This window comes from Gobio gobio, assembly GCF_949357685.1.
Source record: "Gobio gobio genome assembly, chromosome: 19".
NCBI lineage: Eukaryota > Metazoa > Chordata > Actinopteri > Cypriniformes > Gobionidae > Gobio > Gobio gobio.
Genome location: NC_137112.1, coordinates 30,183,098 through 30,207,004, shown reverse-complemented (window position 1 = coordinate 30,207,004; position 23,907 = coordinate 30,183,098). Strand labels below are relative to the sequence as shown.

Genomic DNA, 23,907 nt, shown 5'->3' with positions numbered 1-23,907 from the left:
AACTGGAAGCCTTCCACATTCAAGTTACTAATGGCCGCACTGCTCATACGTTTAAAATAAGGTGGATAGAACAGGACTATATTCCGGATTTTATTTTTTACTGGGATGTCATTGGTTGTGGCAATCTGATTGGCTGCGGTGACCTGGCTGAGGGTCGGTGTAATCCACAGTGTATCCGTCCAGTTGGAGAAGTTCAACAGGTTCTGCTTTCTTCTCCCTGTAGCTACACATGGCAAATGTGTACTGGCTCACCTGGAAAGGATATTAAACACATCATTTCAATTACTATGGATTTTTTTTTGCTATTGAGGTGATAAATGGGTAAAAAATGCTGGGTTAAAAACAACCCAAGTTGGGTTGAAAATGGACTAACCCAGCAATTGGGTTGTTTTAACCATAGACTGTAAAAAAAAATTAGTGGTGGGCATAGATTCATTTTTTTTTAATCTAGATTAATTCCAAGATTAATCTAGATTAAAATGGCTCATTTGAATTCTGCCGAAAGCATTCAGAATATGTGTGCTCGTAAGTGATCGTTTGTCTTTTTGTAGTTTGAATAATAAATAACTTATGTCCCTTTAAGACCTGACGCACGCGTGGATCCCAAACACTGTTCCTGTGAGCTGGTTACGACTGTGTTTACGTTAAAACTCACCAAGATGGGCATTGAGACATTTTTGAGTGTATTTGACCATTAATAAACTGGAAAAAGGAGCTCATTTTTGCACTTGTATGTCAGAGGTGGCTTTATTACGGTATGTGTGTGTGCGCTTTAGATGCGAGCGCGAAATCTGCAGGAATTAGTAGAATAAACGGTATGTGCAACTCCGCGCGAAATTCAGACCGGTCACACCAAAACTAACAAAAGTCCAGCCGAACACACGTCCGCCATGTTCAGAGGATTAAACGGACTGAATGAGAGGAGGCGGGTGCGTGTCAACTCCCTGTCGGTCGGAGAGGAGAGGAGAGCGCAGCTGATATCGATACTGTAGAAAATGAGTGTATCGTTTCAGATATTTCAGTATCGATACATAGCGAAATATAGATATTTTTGACAACACTAGTAGACATACACACAGGTTCGAAGACTCGTTCTCTCGCCCCCTACAGTGCAATTTGGCCGCGCTAAAATATCAAGGTGAAAGTCATCATACCTTGCGTAGTGTAGACCCAGCTCTCAACCCAACTTTGTGAATAGATTAAACGGCGATACTTTTTTAATCGCCAGATAAGAGTCTCACGTTATCGCAGTCACATGACAACATCCACATCACTCATTGACCATGGCGTATTTCCTAAACTGCGACTGTGCGGGCTGGTTTTGTCCCTGGCCATAATCTATAACAGGGGTCCTCCAGAAGGTTCAAAGGGGTCCCCAGAAAATTTCAGAGGATAAAAAGACAAAGCAAAAATGGATAAAGTCTAGCGAATATTCTAACAGTTTCATTTCTAAATGTTTCTCTAATTTCTTGCCGTATACATTCCAGAATTGTATATGTTTGCTTTGTATCTTTCTTGTGAGTTTTTCTCACTATAGTGCCCTTTATCTCGCTCACTAGGGTTGTAAGGCAGTACGCTGCTTACATACATTTATTGTGAAAGTTGCTAATACAAATAATTTGGCCCCACTTTATATTAGGTGGCCTTAACTACTATGTATTTACATCAAAAAATAAGTACAATGTACTTACTGTGTTCAAATTGTATTGCAAAACACCTTTGCTGATATTGAGGTGGGATACGGGTAGAGTTAGGGACAGGTGTGGTGGTATGGGTAAGTTTAAGGGTAGGGTTAGGTGTAAGGGAATGGTCAGCAGTTTAATTACACATGTAACTACAGAAATTAATTACAGATGTAATTACATGTAGGTATTTTTTTAAATGTAAGTACATAAACATGTATGTACACAATAAGTGCATTGTATCAAATGATTAATTCAAATGTTAGTACATAGTAGTTAAGGCCACCTAATATAAAGTGGGTCCAATTTTTAATTGAAAATATTCTTCTTCTGGGTTATACATCCAACATTAATAGCCAATTTAAGTTGGGAAACAATATGTTGTATTAATAATGTCACACTTACTATTTATCTAACAGTTTTTTTTAGATACATTTTTCGTACATAAAAGTAGATGGATTTTAGGAAGGGGGTCCCTCATAAAGGTTCATCATATTTGGGGGTCCTTGGCATCATAAAGTTTGAAAACCCCTAATCTATTACGTTTATATACACCACAATATGCAAACAATACATTTCTATAATGAAGCGCGGATGCGGCTTGAAAACAACGTTCTAATGCACTGCAAACGGCGAGCGTGCATCGCTCGTCACTTCAAGCGAAGATCACGCTGTTCTTGTGAATTTTCAAAAGTTGGGTCATCAGACCAAATTTCTATGAGGCTCTGCACCTCCTCACTACTCCAAGTTTGTCATGCAAAAGTGCAAACTGTCAACAAACGCTTCCTCATCACATAATGCTAGGCAGCTGCTTTAGTCCAAAAATAGTCAGTACTTTTTGCAGTTGGGTCTGTTTCGAGGTCGGATCACGTTCTCACCACAAACAAACTCTTCAACGAGGTCTCGGTACGCTTGTTTGGTCCGCTTTTGGTGCGCACCCGAGTGCGATTGCTGCTTTCACACCTGACCAAACAAACCGCACCAAAGGGGAAAACGAACTCTAGTACGATTCAACCGAACTAAATGAGGCAGGTGTGAAAGCACCCTAAAACAACCCAATCGCTGGGTTAAAACAACCCAATCGCTGGGTTAGTCCATTTTCATATGTTTGTTTTGAACCCCGCATTTTTTAGAGAGTGTAAGGTTAGAGGTGGTATGCTTATACTTTTTATGCGCCCAAGAAATGCATTGTATCAAATGATTAACTTAAAGGGTTAGTTCAAACAAAATAACGACTTTATTCAACAATTTCTTCTAGCCTGTTTTAGACTCTTATGCTGCTGACAGTGTAAACTGAGCAGCGTTCTGCGGCAGAACGACTCGTGCGCATATGCGTAGTGGTGCTCACGTGATCAGCGTCAGCCAATGGTAAGCCGGCGTTTTGGAAGCGCTGCACTTTTTACACTGCGTCAACAGCATAAGAGTCTAGAAGAAATTGTTGAATAAAGTCGTTATTTTGTTAGTTTGTGCAAAAAGTATTCTCGTTGCTTCATAAAATTAAGGTTAAACCACTGTAGTCACATGGACGATTTTAACGATGTCTTTACTACCTTTCTGGGCCCTGAGAGTGTTCATTAAATAGCTGCCTATGGAGGGGTCAGAGAGCTCTTGGATTTCATCAAAAATATCTTCTTTTGTGTTCCGAAGATGAACGACATGAGGGTGAGTGTTTAATGACAGAATTTTCATTTTTGGGTGAACTAACCCTTAAAAATGTTAGTGCATAGTAGTTAAAGACACCTAACCGAAGCATCTACTGCAGGCTAGTGATAGGGTTCAAACGGAGGGTGGCATCTCAGAGGGAGACCGTCTTGGTCACTGACGGGGTGGAGTTGGACTTGGGTTTTGTCCTGCCAATCAAACAGGACTGACAGAAGAGTGTGGGATGACACGCTGTCACTCTGGATGTGAGTCGTGCAGTTAGGTGCCAGTCATACACACGTTCTCGCACGTTCTACACACACAGACGCGCTGCTGTCAAGACGTTCTCCGGCCCCATCCGCAGCATTACACCAATCCGGCGCCTCCATCACCTCTGCTGAAAGTGGCAGCCCTCTCTCACTCCGACTCCGAGTGACATGATAAATTCAATGTCATGTGTGTGACGGGCACTTGGGCTGGCTTCAGGGCCCCAATCTGGCTTGGTGGCACCCAGGTGCCTTCGGGACACCGCCGGGGCACGCGCTCGCACACACATACACACACAATCTCCCATCAATCCACTGAAGTTCGGGCCTGTCAGAAGCCGGAGCGGTCGCTAGTGGGGCCATTGACCCGCTGTCAAACCGACAGTTAAAGGATTTTAAATGACTTTGCTTTCATTACCCCTGCATGCTTTTGCTCTTTTACATAACTTTGTTATTGTCGATGCTCTGCAAACTGCATTGTGGATGGAGAGAGCAGGAGAAAAACGCTAGCGCCAATCGATCGCGAGATGCAGCAGTGGAAATATAAAGCCTGATTCCCCCGCCACACACACAACCCGAGAACCCTCCGGGTCACTCGAACACATTACCATATTCAGATGCGGAAGGCTGCATGCCTGAGCCAGAGCATCGGAGAAGAGATGAGGGGAAAGAGGAAGCGAGCACAGAGAGTCTGCACCATGTTTTGTCACGTCGCCTACCAACCGTAAAATAATTAGACTTCAGTTTGAATCATAATGCTATGCTGTCAACTTACTGAGAGGGCAACACGAGCTCTTAGGAGGCACAAAGGAAGACGATTTGGTGGCTATAAAAGATTTATGTTCTGTGAAGGAAAGGAGATGATTGATAAAACACTTCCGTATTTATGTAGAGTTAATGGCACGGCGGAGCCACAGGGAACTCTGTCACCACCTTTTTGTGACACCTTGTTTCAAAGCCAGCCTGTGTCAAACAGAAGCCCTAAATGGTCTACATGGTGTGGTAATTATTTATGAATAATGCAACAGTGAACTCGCACCCACCCTGTAACAGAAACCCCACATTAAATGCAGGGCCATTTAGGTCCTGTCAATCAAACACTGGTCACTCAGCATAGAAAGGACTTGGGGCATAACATTTTGGTAGAAAACTAATTTTCTAAAGAAATTAATACTTTTATTCAGCAAGGATGCATTAAATTGAACAAAGTGTTACTGTAACAACTTATTTTGTTACAATATATATATATATATATATATATATATATATACACACAAAATATATTTTAAAAAATATATATTTTTAAAGAAATTAATATTTTAATTCAGCAAGAACACATTAAATTGAACAAAGGTTATTTTTTTTAAATAAATTAATAAATGTATTTAGCAAGGATGCATTAAATGGAAGAAAAGTTGCATTAACTACTTTTATTTTGTTACAAAATAATCTATTTCAAATAAAAATGCTGTTCTTTTGACATTTCTATTGTCAAATTCCTATGTCATATTGACATTTCTAATCCTGAGAAAATATATCATTATATTAACCAAACAGTTTTTATCATTAATAATTTTAAGAAATGTTTCTTGAGCACCAAAATCAGCATATTACAATGATTTCTGAAGGATCATGTGACACCCAAGACTGGAGCAATAAAGCTGAAAATTAAGCTTTAGGATAAATTACATTTTAAAATATGATGATCATGATCTGACCCTTAGAAATTTAATTAGGTTGATTTATTCAGGTAAAAAAAAAAAATTAATACATTTTTTGGGGGGGAATGTTCATTCAGATACTTATCGAATGACGCACCTTTTTATGTTGACAAAATATAGTTTACAGTGTAGTCACAATATCTAGGTCTAGGGATGTTGGTTTATTTTGGATATTGCATTGGTTTATGCGAGTATACATTTTGTTTTGCAGGTGAAAAAGGTGGGTGGAAGAATTTTAAAAAATATATTGATTTTGCTCTGTGTATGTGGCATAAACATATTTATTTCTAAGATCTAAATAAAACATGCAAGATGCCATATATTCTGGAGTTTACGTGTGTGTTTATGTTGACATTCACATTTACAAGACGAGGACTAGACAGATGGATGTGTTGACGTTTGTGTGAATACTTGCACAGGATTTAGAACGAGAATAACAGCAAAAAAACAACAAAAAGCAGAAAGGAAACAAACAAATAAAAAGTGTGAAATCAAAAAAGGAAACAAAACACGGACACAAAAAGCGCATTCTGGCATATTTTCTTACCCAGACTGACATTCGAAAACACAAACGGGGCATCGTGTTATGTTTTTCGCTTGCATGCACACAAGCACACAGACACACATGCACGCAAACACTAAGGTAAATAAATAATGTCAGTGTATTGACTGTTGTTTGTCACTTGCTGTAGCCGTAGCTGCGAGCGACTGGTGGGTGTGTGATGTGGGCTCTTTTAGCTGCGAGTGCTGGTCCTTTACTCTGTCAAGCCGCCTGTCAACTTTTAGCTCTCAGACATGTTACAACCCACCACAGAGGAGCTGACTGAACCGCAAACAATGGGGACAGAAATAAAAAAAGGCTTCATCCAAATACCTGACACAGTGCTTGATCAGAAAGAGCTGGGAATCTAGTCTACTTCACTGATGCAATTCTGACACATACAGTATATGGAAATGGAAATGCACAGCACTTGATAAAAAAAACTCTGAATCAGACGGGGAGGAAAGAGTCTCCATTAGAAGTGACAAAAGAGGTGAAAAAGCACATACCTGCACCAAGACAAAGAATCTCTTCTTCCATCTTTTCCACAGGTTTTTCCCAATTGCCCAAAGGTATCTGTGAAGAGACGCAGAGCAGGTGTTGCATCATAGTGTCAAGATATAGCATGCTGGATGTGTTGTTCTTATTTTGGGTGATAATGGGCTACTGTTGCTTTTCTCTCTGATTTTCCTTCACAGAATTATTTGAATTTAGTAAATTACATCATAGATGTTTTTTTTTAGATTACAAGTATGTTAAAAATACATACTTAAAAATATGTTTAAACGCATTATTTAAGTTCACAAAAAAGTGAACATCAACAAAAATTGCATTGAGAAGACATTCATATTTTATAAACTCATGAGAAGTGTCTGATTATTTGAGGATAAGGATTTTTCAAATAAAATAAAATAAAATCATTTCATTCAGACAAATGCTACAACTGTCACAAAAATGTGTGTTAAATAATCAGTCCCCAAAATAAAATAAATGTTTGACATTATTTCCTTAAGTTCGAGTTTTTCAGATTTTCATAATAGAAAAGTTTTCAAAGCAGCTTTAAAAAAAAAGCATGCTGTTCATGTGGTAACACTTTACAATGAGGTTCATTAGTTAACTACATTAGTAAACATGAACTAATAATGAACTGCACTAAAGCATTTATTTATCTTTGTTAATGTTAATTTCAATATTTACTAATAATTTATTCAAATCTTGTTAACATTAGTTAATGCACTGTTGAGTAACATGAACAAACTATGAACAGCTGTATTTGTATTAACTAACATTAACAACGATCAACAAATACAGCAACACATGTATTGCTCATGGTTAGTTCATGTTAGTTAATACATTAACTAATGTTAACTAATGAAACCATATTGTAAAGTGTTACCGTTAATGTTTATAATATCTTAATATCGGCATGCCTTATAGTTGCATTTAGAAGGTTAGATAATATCGTTTTAGAAGTAGTGGAGATATGCTATTGCCCAACATGAGCACCGTACACTCTCAGAACCTCATATTGGTACCAAAAGTGAACATGTTAGTACCGAAATTTTACATATTAGAACCTTTTTAAAGGGTATCATCCCGGTGACAGCTTTTGTGAAAAAAATTCGGAGAGTGTATATGTGTATATTGGCTTTACAATAATGTAATTAATACATTGTTTAAATTAATAAATTAATCAACTTGGACACAGTCAACTCCGATAACGGATAAATCTAAATTGTAATGTAAAGCTGCTTTGTAATGATATGTATTGTGAAAAGCGCTTTAAAAAAAGATTTGAATTGAATTGAATATATTTTTTATTTAAAAAATTCAGACAAAAAAATCATATTTCACTTTATGTGAGTGAACACAAATATTAACATTTAAAAATGTAAAAGAACACCTTCTACATAATGCTAATTTATAGAGGATGACATATTCTTCCTTCAGCTAATAGTAGATTGAGTTAAGACAAGAAAAGAAACAGACATGGATTTTTAGATGAAGGTTTAGTGTCCCCTAATGGCCAAAACAGTATATTGCACTGATCTGCTCTGGGTGCAATAATGACCAACTGCAGAACCGTAGAGCCATGTGTCACAGCAGTCTGAGCAGTGGCGTGCACAGACCTCCTCAGGGGCAGAAGGACCAAAAAGGGCACAAAAAAAATAACAAGAATCAAATGTATTTTTTACATAATTTAAATTCATTTATTTATGACATAAATCACCTGTATTTAAAGCAGTATGCGTCTGTCTGTTGTGTTTTTAAATATTTTAACAAAAAAAAGGGGGGGGGGGGCAATTTTGTTCTCCACTGGCTTTCAATATATGGTTAAAACCATTCTTAAAAATATTCCATATTTCCTTGGCATTCTATGAAAAGACATTGATACAAATAGAATGCATAACACATCAAACAAAAACAGGGAAATTATGAGAATATTACTATATATATATATATATATATATATATATATATATATATATATATATATATATATATATATATATATATATATATATATATACTTTGCTAAACAAAACAGTGAGAATCAAGCAGGTAATTATGAGGAATTGTGTTGTATATGTTGTAAACCTGTATTATAAGTATGAAAGTATTTGCTATCATGAAATAGGTAACATTTTACAATAAGATTTCATTAGTTAACTACATTTGTTAACATGAACTAATAATAAACTGCCCTTCTACAGCATTTATTAATCTTAGTTGATATTAATTTCAGCATTTACTAATACATTATTAAAATTAAAAGTTGTATATGTTATATTAGTTAATGCACTGTGTCAAGTAACATGAACAAACAATGAACAGCTGTATTTTTATTAACTAACATTGACAAAGATTAAAATAATATACAATAACAAATGTATTGCTCATGGTTAACGTTAGTTCATGTTGGTTAATACATTGACTTTACAAATGAGACCTTCATGCAAGTGTTACCATGATATCAAATATATAAATTCCATACAATTTAGAGTTTGACATGGACTTTTTCATTTCATTTGACTAGATTTATTTCCCCGAACTAATAACAAGAGGATGTGCTATGCTATGGTCTTGGATAAAAACAAATTGAATGACATTGTTGTCAGACTCAGAATGCTGCTGCTGAACTCAAGACTGGAGTTATGCTTTTATTATAATTAAGCATAACTTGCACGCTCCCGCAACCTTTACAGTAGCGTGGTGGTAGGATAAATATACATTTTCTGTAGGCTATTAGCTTATCTGCTGATCGTATAGTTTGAAAACTTGCGCGGCTAATTGCTGTGCTGTGCGCAGGCTGCGTGTATAGAGATGAAAATGTAACTCCGCCTACCGATCCACCTCCGCCAAAAAAAATAATAATTAAAAAAATACTTTTTGTAATATTGTTAGTGGTAAAATGATATATAAGCATATTGTTATTCATAGGCGTAATTCTATGGGGGGACAGGGGGACACGTCCCCCCCAATATTCAAAGAAGGACAATTTGTCCCCCCCCCCAATATTTGATCATACTGTATGATTATGCGGGCAATATCGATGTGATTGCAAATACGTCTTTCTTTCCAGCTCCGAAAATATAAAATCCCGGCAGATCCATTTCCCAAATCCATTCGACTGGCCTTACACTATACACTAACAAAACCTATTTCTCCTGAAATCCATGTCATATTTTCCCTATACCTTTAGTAGCTCGACGGACAAGTAGCCTGATAAAACGTAAAAATAACTAGGGAATCACCAAAATGCAAGAATGATTCTGCATTCATTACTGTAAGTGGCGATTGACAGTGAATGATAATGTATAATGAACTGACGGTAACTAACGTTGCACTGTTGACGCTCGCGCAGCCTCTCGAGGAGAAATCGAAACATATGCACCGCTCACACAGAGAAACTCAGTAACACACTGCCGTAAATATGTAGAAATGTGGATTTTATATTTATTACATGATACAGTTGCAATGTCACATTACCAAGAGTGCTGTTTTCCTGAATAACATCACGACTGAAAACGTCACGCTGATTTCAAATGACAGCTCCATAAACAATTATTAACATTACGTCACTTACATTTTGATGCAATTTTGAGTGTTTTTGTTCTATTTCAGCAGCGAAAATAGTTCCAAAAGATCACAGCAGAACGAGTGTCACCGCAACAGCGTTAGTGAATGATTCAGCGTTTTGAATGAATCTATAGAATCAAAGATTCAATGAACTATTCGTAAACGACCGCCTCATTCTTGAATGAATCAGTGTTTGAACAAATCGACTCAATGACTCGCTCATTAAGACTGCTGCCACCTACTGGTGCTTTAGTTTCATCTTTACAACATTTCTTATTTGTATATTCAAAAAATATTTAAAACAATCTCATAACATTATTTAATGCAGTTGTAATTTTTCAGTGTAAATTATTTAATTTTACTGGTAACAGCCAGTGTCATCTTCTAATTTAATTTATTGATACAATTTAAGAATATAAAAGGAAATCTGAATCATAGCCTATATTTAATAAGATTAGGGGAAAATGCCCTTTATAAAAGGTAAAAATATCACAAATATGCATATGTCAAAGCTGATTGAACACTGGTGAGAATATTGCTTCAGAATAAATGTTATTTACAACACACACACAAAAAAATATTTTGTATTGCCGATTACAGCCGATGTTGTATGTTACAGCCGATGCTGTATTCATTACAGGGTGAGTATACGTTGGTTTGACGATCAGATGTTAGAAAATTCCTTGTTGTGTTACACAATTACAAACATTCAAACTCTGACTTTTATTTTATTTTGATTAAAAAAATGTGTGCGTGCGCCACCACAACAAGTCCCACAGCTGTCCCCCCCAATGTGTGATTGACAATTTCGCCCTTGTTGTTATTCATTAAAATATTTATAATAATAGTAATACATATTATTTACTATTACCAGGGAGGGGCACATTACATTTTGAGACAAAAGGGGCAGGGGCTTGAGCTTCTATCGCTTCTATCTTCTATCGCTGTCCCATATGTCTTATTAATGTCTTATAAAGAATAAATAGAGGTGTGAATAAACCAATACAGCAATGCAGAACAGTAGCTATGCATAAAGTTTCTGGGAGACATACTGTAGGTATAGTTTGGCAGTGTCTGCGGAGCAACAAGTGCTTCAAGCTGCCTGATGCACAGAGAGCCATGCAGAACACACATGGGCAAGTATGAGCCAATCAGAAAACAGCCACTGAACCAAAACCACTCCTCAAAGACCACAAGATAGTCTTGGTAAGAACATCTGAACTGTTCTGCTTCTGTCTGGAAACAGCATACAATTTTCAGCTCATGTTATTAAAATATATAGCTTATGGGAGAGCCACAATGACTGATGATAAATATGATTAATGGCAGGGTAGGCAATTTCGGAGAGGCTAACAATAGCAAGCTAGCTTAAATATTTAAACCACTTCTATGATTGATTCCTATCAGGATGTGAGAGAGTGTCTGAACTTCTACAAATGCATATGCAATGAGGTCAACCGCAAAAATAACCCTGTCCACGCATTTTCAGCACAAATTTTACATTGCGTGTCTGGCCCTATATAAGAATATATTTAATTTAATGTTTCACCCAAATGACAAATTGTTTGTTTGGTTTATTTTTTAAGTTCAAGCTCAAAACAAGAACATTTTATTTAATAAATGAATAATACACTGAAATAAATTTAAGTTAAGTAACGCTATTGTTTTAAAAAATGTTTGTATATTTTATCTATAAAAATGCAAAATACAGAGATTATTCTTATAATACAGATAATATATCTTAATATATTAATATTGTACAATAGAAAAAGAAACAAATATTGTACACGATATACTGCATAGATCTCAAAGTTCATCACATCCTTCATGGAATTATTAATAATAATAATGATAATGTGTTACTTTGTCCACTAGATGGAGCCATAAGATCAGAATAGAGGTGAGGTCACATGCTCATTGGACCAAACACAGATGCATTATCCCAATTCGCCTACTTATCCTATGCCCTAAAAACATGCACTGTTTTTGTGAAGAAAAAGTACACCTTTGAGTGTGTAGCAAGCTTTGAGACATACTACTTCATCATAATTGCGTCTTTAACGGACCATACTGTCGCTATAGTTATGTGCATTCTGTCACTGTTTAAACTGCCCTGTCAATCATCTTGCCACTGTTCAAATCTGCCAGTCGCATAAGGATGCATGTAAAAGTTTATGACCAAACGTATCTCTATAAAAGTTCACAATGTTGTTAGAGAAGAACAATAATGTGGATAACATTGATAAATGTTTATTCAAAAAATATTTATGCAGTTTTACCGATCATTAATCACTAAAAGCCCTTAACTGTCAGTCTCGCACGTCTGCCATATTTGTAGTTTCTTAACACTTTTAATTTGTGTTTGTAGATCTAATCGAATCCTCGTCCAACACAGAGTTTGCACGGATCGGTCGAATTCTAGAAGACCATCCGAGTGTCTTTTGAATACTCATTTCAATATACTACGATTTGGGACACTCATTCTAATTTCGGATACAATGTAGGATGGACAGTATGGGAATTGGGATGCAGCAAGAGTAAATCATTTAATGTTGCCTGCCATGACAGAAGAAAGTGTTAGTGGAATGGGTTGTCCTGTGTACATTGAATCCTTTTCAAATTCCTACAAAAAACGAATTACAGTACACACGAGCAAAAAGAAAAATGAACATGCAGATGCCACTTACCCACAGTGCTTCATGTTCTGTGGTTTGTCCATACGGACAGCCAATTTGATCTTTAGGTCGTCTGGGCAACCTTTGGCAACAGTCATTTTATGGAGCTCACATTGTTTAGGACTGTTGGGTGTTGGATGTAACACAACCTGAAATCACATTATGACAGATAACAACGATCACTGACACAATCACTGCACTGGCTGTCATTAAAGGAAAAGGGGACATACCAAATACTAAGACATGCAATTCATGCTAACGCAACTTCTCACTCTAGGTTATGATACATTTTATTTTGATGGTCCACTTTAGACATTCTACTTCCGATAAGTATCTTGTCAACTACATGTCAACTAACTCCCATTAGAGTATTAGTAGACTGTAATAGACTGTTAGGGTTAGGTGTCAGGGTCCGGGTTAGTAGAATAAGTTGACATGTAGTTGAAAAGTTATTTATAGTCAGTATAATGTCTGATGGGGTCCATCAAAATAAAGTGTTTGCAGATATTAGTGTTTGCAGACAGTCTGCTAATACTCTAATGGTTGGTAGTTGACATGTAGTTAGTTAGTAGACAAAGTTAGTTAGTAGAATGTATAAAGTGGACCATCGAAATAAAGTGTTACCTTTATATAATTAGAATAGTGATAAATAGAAGCATTTTCATTTTTGGTCTTACTGAATGTATTACACATCTAGCTCAAATATGGTAAATTAAATAAAGTGGGACACAGCAGCTTTCCAGTAATATCCATTCCCAGGGCCAGCCCTGACCAATTTGCTGCCCTAGGCAAGATTTTACTTGGTGCCCCTTGTATCAAGGTTTAGCACTTCATGTTTTCAGTCTAAGTTGCGGAAACACTGGTACTATTTTATTTTTTTAATGCATTGATGTTTTTTTTATTTTTATTGTTGTTGTTTTATATGATGTCCAGTCCATTCTACCCCGTCATTATGTTCATGATATTATTATTATTTAATTTTTTTAAAAGGCTGATGATAGTTAAACTATACAAAAATAGCACCTAGGCCACATTACAGCCTAAACACAAATAACAAGTAATTGCATCTAGCATTCATGCACAAACTATTGAGAACTAGCAAAAGTGTTTGTTTTCCAGTAGATGGCAGCAAACTTCCACTAATATGCACATTCATGTTTTCACCATGAATTAAACTGAGAAATTTAGATATTTCATGTGAAATTTACATAAAATGTTGCTATTTTAAATAAACCTGTATATAAATATCATTACTAATTTCGGCAAATACTTTTTAAAATGTCAACTGCACAACTGTAGAATAAAAACATTAGGCTATTAAAAAAAGTGATATTACATGCGTTTAAAAATCAGATATGATTTTTTTTGTTGACAAAATACTCTATCTGTGGCCACTGGAGAACCCAGAACAATTATCTGCCAAATGGGGTGAGAAGAATTATCTTATTTCTGTTTGGGACAGAAATAAGATTTTAATCAGAAACAAGATTATTTTTCTCACCCCATTGGCAGATGATTTAGCTTGTTTTAAGCATATTTCAAATTAATATGAATAAAATAGTATCAGTAATACATTTTGGCGCCCCTATGGATGAGTGGCGCCCCTAGCATTTGCCTATTCCGCCTATGCCACGGGCCGGCCCTGTCCATTCCCCACCAGTGCTCTGATTCATCAAACATCGGATCCTATTGTTTTCTCTATCTCCCACTTCACTTTGATGTCATCTCTCATTTGCATAAGAGCCGACATCAGCACCTTATCTTTCTGTTTTTATATCAGTGCAGGCTTATTGTTTAGAGAGAATTAGTTATAAAGAGGAAAAGAGAGACTCTAAGCCTCATTGACTCAGCATTGGATCAAATCCATTAGAACAGCCACAGACACGCAGGGGGGCTGCTCATGTTGGAGAGCTTAGCAAAATCATTTTAGTGCCGATCACCTCCTGATGGCAGAACTGAGCTCAGATCAGTGTTGACTGTTTAAAGAGCTGTGTGAATATGAGCTGTGATGGGTTCAGTGTGTGTGTGTGTGTGTGTGTGTGTGTGTGTGTGTGTGTGTGTGTGTGTGTGTGTGTCTGACCCGTCCTAGCTCTTTGTCCTCCAGTGCCAGCACCCCTGTACTCTCCGTGAAGAGTTTCACCTTTACTGCTGGAAGTGGATGGGTGGTGGTGAAGTCTCCTTGAGTACCCCAACTAAACACAGAGAGAGAAAGACAGAGCGAGAGAGAGAGAGAGAGAGACACACAGTTTTGGAAACCATGTAAATGTCTTTACTATCACTTTTGATATATACTATTTTGCCAAAAGTTTTGGGACGCCTGCCTTTACATGCACATGAACTTTAATGACATCCCATTCTTAATCCTTAGGGTTTAATATGAAGTTTGCACACTTTGCAGCTATAACAGCTTCTTCTCTTCTGGGAAGGCTTTTCACAAGGTTTAGGAGTGTGTTTATGGGAATTTTTGACCATTCTTCTAGACGCGCATTTGTGAGGTCAGGCAATGATGTTGGACGAGAAGGCCTGGCTCGCAGTCGCCGCTATAATTCATCCCAAAGGTGTTCTATCAGGTTGAGGTCAGGCCAGTCAAGTTCATCCACATCAAACTCGCTCATCCATGTCTTTATGGACCTTGCTTTGTGCACTGGTGCGCAGTCATGTTGGAACAGGAAGCAAGAAATTGTCCAAAATGTATTGGTCCGTTAGTTCCAGTTAAAGGAACTCTTAATGCTTCAGCATACCAAGCCCCACCCCTGAAAAACAACCCCACACTAGCGTGATTCCTCACTCCAGAGAACATGTCGCCACTTCTCTTGAGTCCAGTGGTGGCGTGCTTTACACCACAGCATCCGACACTTTGCATTGCACTTGGTGATGTAAGGCTTGGATGCAGCTGCTCGGCCATGGAAACCCATTCCATGAAGCTCTCTACGCACTGTTCTTGAGCTAATCTGAAAGCCACAGGAAGTTTGGAGGTCTGTAGCTATTGACTGAAGAAAGTAGGGGACTTCTGCACACTGTACGCCTCAGCGTGTTCTCACCCCACTCTGTGATTTTATATGGCCTACAGTTGCTGCTGTTCCCAACTGCTTCCACTTTTTATACAGTGGCAAGAAAAAGTATGTGAACCACTTGCAGAATCTGTGAAAATGTGAATAGTTTTAACTAAATAAAAGAGATCATACAAAATGCATGTTATTTTTTATTTAGTACTGTCCTGAATAAGATATTTTACATAAAAAATGTTTACATATAGTCCACAAGACAATTGAATTTATTAAAATAATCCCGTTCAAAAGTTTATGAACCATTAATTCTCAATACTGTGTCGTTCCCTGGATGATCCACGGCTGTTTTTTTGTTTTGTGATGGTTGTTCTTAAGTCTTTTGTTTGTCCTGAGCAGTTAAACTGACCAACGTTCTTCAGAAAAATCCTCCAGGTCCTGCACATTCTTCAGTTTTCCAGCATCTTTTGCATATTTGAAGCCTCTCCAGCAGGGACTGTATGATTTTGAGATCCATCTTTTCACACTGACGACAATTAAGGGACTCAAACACAACTACTAAAAAAGGTTGAAACATTCACTGATGCTCCAGAAGGAAACACGATGCATTAAGAGTTGGGGGTGGAACTCTTTTGGGGGTGGAAACTTTTGAGCAGGATAAAAATGTCCAAATGTTTCTTATTTTGTATAAATATATATATTTTTTCATTTAGTACTGCCCTTCAGAAGCAACAGAAGATACTTGCATGTTTCCCAGAAGACAAATTGAGTACAACTTACCTTGATCTTCAAATTCAATAAGTTTTCACCCCCGGCTCTTAATGCATCATGTTTCCTTCTGGAGCATCAGTGAATGTTTGAACCTTTTTTAATAGTTGTGTTTGAGTCCGTCAATTGTCCTCAATGTGAAAAGATGGATCTCAGCTGTTGACCGTGGAGTTGCACAGGTGGCAACCCTTCACGTTACCACGCTTGAATTCACAGAGCTCCTGAGAGCAACCCATTCTTTAAAATTAAAAAAAAAAAAAACCACATGTTTGAAGAAGCAGTCTGCATTCCTAGGTGCTTGATTTTATACCCATGTGGCGATGGAAGTGATTGGAACACCTGAATTCAATGATTTGGAGGGGTGTCCTAATACTTCTGGCAATTTAGTGTATGTATTGTATTCCTTGTTGAATGTTACTGACTGCAAACTTAAAGAAAATTTTGTTAAAAAAAATATGCTGACCAAATAATACTTTTCATCAACACTCTCTAATGAGTTTTTGATTCAATCATTTAAAGTGTATTATTGTATTAATAAGAACTAAACAATACACTTTATGTTAGGTGGCTTTACCTACTATGTACTTCCATCAATAATAAAAAAGTACTTATTTAGTTCATGTTGTATTGCAAAATACTGCAACACTTTATTTTACAGTGTCATTGTTACATGCAGTTACTATAGTAATAACTATAAATTATGCATAATCACATACAAACCAAACCCTAATCAAGATTATGTAGTTACTTAATATTACTCAGTACTTAAATGTATATTTACACTATGACAAAGATACTTAAAAATAAAGTGTAATCCAAAATACTTTTGCTGCTAATGAGGTAGATCACGAGTAAGGTTAGTGACAAGTTTGGTGGTACGGTTAGGTTTAAGGGTGGGTTAAGGTGTAAGTGAAGGGACAACAGTGTAATTATAGATGTAATTGCAGAAATTATTTACAGCTTTAAATACATGCAAGTAAAAGACCCGCAACACACAAAGTTCATTATATCAAATTATTAATCAAAACGTTAGTAGTTAAAAAACATTTAATATAAAGAAGGAATGAAGATACACGTAAGTGTGCGGTGTTTGTCTGTGTGTAATCTGAGAGTGTCTAACATAATAATTAATTATTATTATAGTCATTACAATTGATTATTACATTACTATTGTGGAGAGCACACATTAAGAAGTGGTACCTATGTGAGAGAGAGGATTGAATCTGGCCTGAATCTACTGTGCCTATTAATAAAAAAACAAAAATACAATAAGAAGCTAAAAAAAATACTAGTCTGAGGTAAATCTGAGCTACGCGTGTCTACTCTCATAAATAACTCTAAATGGATCGCCCACTCCCTTTTATTTTGTGCAGAAAGTATACAGGACAAGTATTATGGCTTTGTTGGTTTGTGTGGCAATACACAGTGTATGTGTGTGTTTTGATCATGTGTCTGTTTGCACATGAAAGTATTTGTGATGCATGCGTGTATGTGTGAGCATGTGAGTCTGCTGGGGGGTGTGTGTGTGTGTGTGTGTGTGTGTGTGTGTGTGTGTGTGTGTGTGTGGTGATCCCTTGAGATGAGGGGGGCAATCATCTGGCCACAGTGCACTGGGGGAACAGAGAGCAGTAAACGGGTCTCCATGGCAACCCCCTTCTGAGCCTGGCTCCCTCTAGAATGCCTGGGGTGAAGCTGAGGGTACACAAACGCTGTGTCTTTATGTATGTTTGTGTATGTTTCTTTGCTGTGTCTGTGTATAGTGCCATTCAACCTTCCTTCGCATCAGCATCTCAGGAGAGATGTCTGATGCATATTTTGCTCATGGCATTGAAACAAACTCTTTGGAAGAAATAATAAATGCTGTTAGCAAGCATGCCATCAATACAAGATCATGAAAAAGGTTTTTATTTATTTTTTTTAAACTAGAACTTGCTGTGTGCTTGAAGGCTACAGCCACTGGGCACAGCATGTGTACTGTGAACTGCTGTTTAGTATCAGCAGCCGCCTGTGGCACAGTAGATGATATATTTTTCCAAATCAATTTCACTTTTCAAGACTATCTATCTATCTATCTATCTATCTATCTATCTATCTATCTATCTATCGATCTATCTATCTATCTATCTATCTATCTATCTATCTATCTATCTATCTATCTATCTATCTATCTATCTATCTATCTATCTATCTATCTATCTATCTATCTATCTATCTATCTATCTATCTATCTATCTATCTATCTATCTATCTATCTATCTATCTATCTATCTATCTATCTATCTATCTATCTATCTATCTATCTATCTATCTGTCTATCTGTCCGTCCGTCCGTCCGTCCATCTATCTCTGTACACACGGGTAGGATTTTTTAAGCCTCCTATGCTCATCAGGGCTGCATTTGTTTGATTAAAATACAGTAAAAACACAAATATTGTGAAATATTATTACAATTTAAAATAACTGTTTTTAGTTTTGGAATATTTCGAAATTTAATTTATTTCTGTGACGCAACGCTGAATTTTCAGCAGCCATTACTGCAGTCTTCAGTGTCACATGATCCTTCAGAAATCATTCTGCTGCTTAATATTTTTTGTGGAAACTATGATAAAAACGTTCAAAAGAACAGTATTTATTTGAAATAGAAACCTTTTTTAACAATGTGAGAATCTTGACTGTCACTTTTGATCAATTTAATGCATCCTTGCTTAATAAAAGTGTTCATTTCTTTCAAACAACAACAATAAAAATATCTAATATGCTAGAAAATATCAAACACATATTGCACATACACACAGACACGCACGCACGCACGCACGCACGCACGCACACACGCACACACACACACACACACACACAAAATCACTGATACAAATCAACACATAGTCTTTGCCAGAAGTTGACAGAACCTCTCTTTTGGGATGTCAGGGAGTGTTGGTTTCAGTTAGTCTATTTGGTAAAACATGAATGTGAATGTCCACATAACAATCTGGCATCAGTACAGAGCAGCTGTTTGATGACATTGATATGGCCACAAGCTGTTAATGTCTGTGTGCATGTGTGTGACAACAAATCTTGCTCTGCCACTCACTGAGGAGTCTTTCAGAATGCTATTAAACCTGTTATTAAGGTAAATGTCTTTGACTCTCTCTCTCTCTCTCTCTCTCTCTCTCTCCCACACCGACACCTTTATATATAAGTTTTTGTGAGGTTTAGCTTACTTCTAGGTACAAATTTGTCCCCAAAATTTAGGTACACACACACACTCTCTCTCACACACACAAACATTCTCTCATTCTCTCATTCTCTCTCTCTCTCTCTCTCTCTCTCTCACACACACACACACACACACACACACACACACACAATGAGTCATCACTATGTGACCATTTGCACACAAAAGAACATCACTGCACTCACATCAGAGACAGTCAGGCTCATCTCCATGTCTTGCACATATTTTGAGCAGGTTAAATTGCTCAAGGCCTGACATGTTCATTTAATAATTATAAAATCTCACTATTATTGGATCACCATTTTAATTTTAACAACAGGTCCCAGAGGAACATGGGTAAATCCTGACCGCAAGACAGATGAATGTACTGTCCTATTAATGCCCGTTCTGTTTAAATTTACTTTAACGGGACTTCAAGCAGAAAAAGCAGTAATGTTCATTTTTAATGTCCAATTCTTTTAATATGTTTTTTTTTTTCTTCCCCTGACCAAATAAAAACTCAGTAGGCAGATATTACTGAAGTTTTATCTCTGCGTTTTACCATAAATTATATGTTTCTTTCAGAAATTAACAAATAGGAGGAGTGGAAGTCACTGAACTGTATGTTTGGCAGTCTCATTTGAAACGTTCTGGTATCTCAGATTAGCCATATCAGAGTATATTTCCAAACTTTTACAAAAAAAAAAAGTATTTTATGATATTTTTGGACACATTTAGCCGGCAATGTAACATTTTCTGCGTAATCTAAAAATTTTAACAAATGCTTCTTTCTTTTAAATAAAGAAGTTGTCATATCAGTGTTGCCAGAGATTGAGCCATATGTTTGAATTCATTTGCATGTAAATGAAATGCACTGTATCACAGTGCACAGAGCTGCTAGTACTAATAAAGCCTTAAGGTGGCAGCAGAAGAGCTTACATTTCCATATACACCACATCAATATTTTATGACGCCTAATGGGAATGACTCACTTCTCACTTTTGAGCTTCAGTCAAACAGTACACACCAAAAACTGACCATGTCTATGTGCCCCTGGATCCTACGACATTCTTTTTAGTCTAATTGTTGTGCAATAAACAAAAACAAATAGAAAGATGCACATTCTTGAGCATCATACATTTGTAGATCTTTATTCTAAGCTGTCCACTGGAAGAATTAAAAGAAATCAAAATACAATGTAAACAAACATTTAATTTCCTAAGAATGGTTTAGTCTTTGTATAAAGTGTCAATGTAGCTGTGAGTGAGTCACATGTGTGATTGCCAAATGATTGCCTGAACAAACATACAAATAAACACTGACCCACAAAATTTGAAAAATGTGGTCAGAGGTTCATTGCATTAAAAGCCCACTAATCTATACTGATCTATATCACAACACACAATAAAAAACATGCAAAGTATACGTGCACACACACAGACACACACACACACACACAACAAAACACTCCTCAGCCAAGCTCTCCGAGTTATGTAATCCACAGCGCCTAGAGCAACAATACTGTAACACAAGAGAGCAGAAACAGGACCCGTCACATATAAGACCACTGCCTTCTTTTCAAATCACAAGAGGTTTGTGTTTGAAGCGTATACGTTTACATTTTATATTGCAATTTTACTAAATGGAAAGTTATTAATGAAGAAAACTCATTTCCCAGTTAAACACATTGTGGTGAACTTGCATGTAATTGATTGGGTCATACATGTCGAACAACTTGTCCTTATGCATAATTTGGTTATATACCAAGTGACAGAATCGGAATCTGTTCCCTTATTAAGCACACTTATTTTGCTTATCCTAACTACGCTCAATTATATGGTTAGCATAATTTAAAATTGTCTAAATGCCAGTCGAGGCTCACAAAAATCAAAGATTCTGCTTCCCTCAAACAAATGCAGAGTTTGATACATGACCTACTGTCAACAACCCTTTATTTTTCTTATATTTTTATAAAGCTGGTTCAACAGGGGGTCATGGTAGCATTCAATCACTAAAAACTGCTGCCTGAAAAGCACAATCTGAGCCCTTAAATCCAAACACAGAACCAATCTGGCAGACTTTATCAGAGTGAAATATGATTCGAAAAATTGCTTTTTTCCTTCATCATATCCACTCCCCTTTCATAAAAGTGCAGGTCTTTGTATCACCCTTCTAACCCCCAAGCAGACTCAAAGGCCTATGAAGCAGCCTTTCTTTCCCTGTTTTTATCTACTACCTTATTTCTCCCACTCAAACACTCACAAATGTGCATATGTGCTTTAATCAAAGAGATCTGTTGGGATCAATCCCCACAATCTTAAGGTGTCTGATCAAACAGGTGCACAACGCATGTCTCCCAGCAGTTTTCCATCATTCTTTTGCTTTCCCAGACTCCTTCTCATCCATCCTCCACGACTCTACCCCAGAGACCCAGCAGGCTTTTAGCACTACATCAAGCCCTGGAGAAATGTGAGCCATGTGTGTGTGAATGTGAGAGCTTGTTGATCTGAGCAACTGTGTATTTTCAGTTGAAAGAGAGTGGATATGAGCATTTTTGTTTGTGTATGTGTCAAGCCGGCTGTAATTTTTTTTTCTTCTGTATTTTACAATTGTTGCTTGTCAGCCTATATGATGTGACCTTAGTAAAATCGTGGGCAAAAGTCAAGGCCCATCAACTGTCTTGTGTGTCAGGCTGTGCAGTATACATCTTTGCAGACAGTGGTCACGATTGACAGCGTTGACTAGGCATTTTTCATCATCAATCTCTCACCGTCACATTCTGACATTCCCATTTACACATAATTTAACATGTCACGGTCTGGGTTGATTATATGGTAAGCAAACAATCAGTTCTCGTAAGCAACGTGTTGGATGCAGGAGAAATGTGCAGGAGTAACCTGAGATACTTTGACAAGGGCCAAATTGTTATGGCCGGCAGTGGTAAGAACCTAATGGGCCCTAATGATCTGAGCGCATGGTCTGAAGTGCATGGTGCAGGTGCACTTAGGGTGTGTCCGAATCCACTTTTGCTAGTTTAACAACGGGGTGCCGGCAGGCACATGGGCTAAAAGTGTTGTACCTAATCTCTTAATGAGTCATGGGTGTGTTTTGGGCCTAATGTGCAATAAACTAATCAGAGTCTCATCTCCCATTCCCTTTAAAAGCCAGTTGTACTTGCACCATGGCAGATTCGCCATTTATATGGCGAGCGGAAAGACAGAACGCTTCTCCAGAGAGGAATCCTTTTATTTTTAATATTTAAAAATGTTTGTGTGCTGCTGCACGTCCCTGTGTGTGTAATACACCCGTACAACGCGCCCTATAAATACTACACCATTGACTTTAGACCAGGTTTTTGTTGGTCAATGGCGCAGTCATTGTTTCAGTTGCCTCAAAATAGCAACGTGCCAACAATGCGCCTGAACACACCTAATTTTCAGACCAGCATGCCTGTGGGCGAACAGATCGGCGCGAGTGCATTTGCCATTTAAACAACGTGGCGCTGGACATGACAATGATAACGGTGTCTGGCTGAAACTAGCAAAAAACACTTGCATTGCGCCGGGTGTATGATAGGGCCCTAACAGTGGTCCAAGGAGGGACAAACCACAAACAGGCGACAGGGTGTTGAGCATCCAAGATTCTTTGAAGCATGAGAGCAACAAAAGCTATCCTGACTGGCCTGAACCGATTTTAAGGATGGTTAATGAAGTGTCACAACACACAGTACATTGCGCCCTGCTGCGTAGGGGGCTGTGTAGCTGCAGACGGGTCAGAATGACCCCTTCCCACGGTCTGCTCTGTTTTGTCGACGCTCGAAGGACCTACATCATATTGGTCATAATGTTTTGGCTCAAAGGTGCATTGCCACTTCCTGGACCATCGAGGACACTATTACTGTTCAGCAGGTTCAATATGGTTAGATTTAAGGTTAGGTTTAATAATTTATCATTTTAATCATTTTTATTCTCTGCTTTTATTGTTATTTTTATTTCTTATGCATGATATTTTTATTTCTTATGCATCTGTTATGATTTTTTTATGATTATTTTAATTCCTTTTTGTGTAAAGCACTTTGAATTAGCATTGTGTATGAAAAGTGCTAAATATGTATGAAAATACTGCGATTGTCAATTAGTGCAAATAGCTTTTAACACAATTTGCACTACATTGTGAGATATAAAGTCACAATAACAATTAACAAAGTCATAACTGTGAGATCCAATGCGTGATATAGGGTCGCATTGTGACTGCAGTCGCAGTTCTGAGAGTCTGAGACAGTCAAATTGCAAGATATAACGTCACATTGTGTAATAT

General features: G+C 37.2%; 1 protein-coding gene across 1 annotated transcript in view; it reads right to left on the bottom strand.

The window, feature by feature from the left end:
• Positions 1 to 23,907, bottom strand: part of cadpsa (Ca2+-dependent activator protein for secretion a) — a 182,258-nt gene that overhangs the window by 78,874 nt on the left and 79,477 nt on the right. Inside the window, exons 8-11 of the mRNA XM_079844227.1 lie at positions 14,687 to 14,798; positions 12,619 to 12,755; positions 6,361 to 6,427; positions 144 to 252 (exon numbers count right to left, since the gene is read on the bottom strand). Coding sequence (XP_079700353.1) covers positions 144 to 252; positions 6,361 to 6,427; positions 12,619 to 12,755; positions 14,687 to 14,798 — 425 coding nt within the window. The remainder of the gene's footprint in view (positions 1 to 143; positions 253 to 6,360; positions 6,428 to 12,618; positions 12,756 to 14,686; positions 14,799 to 23,907) is intronic.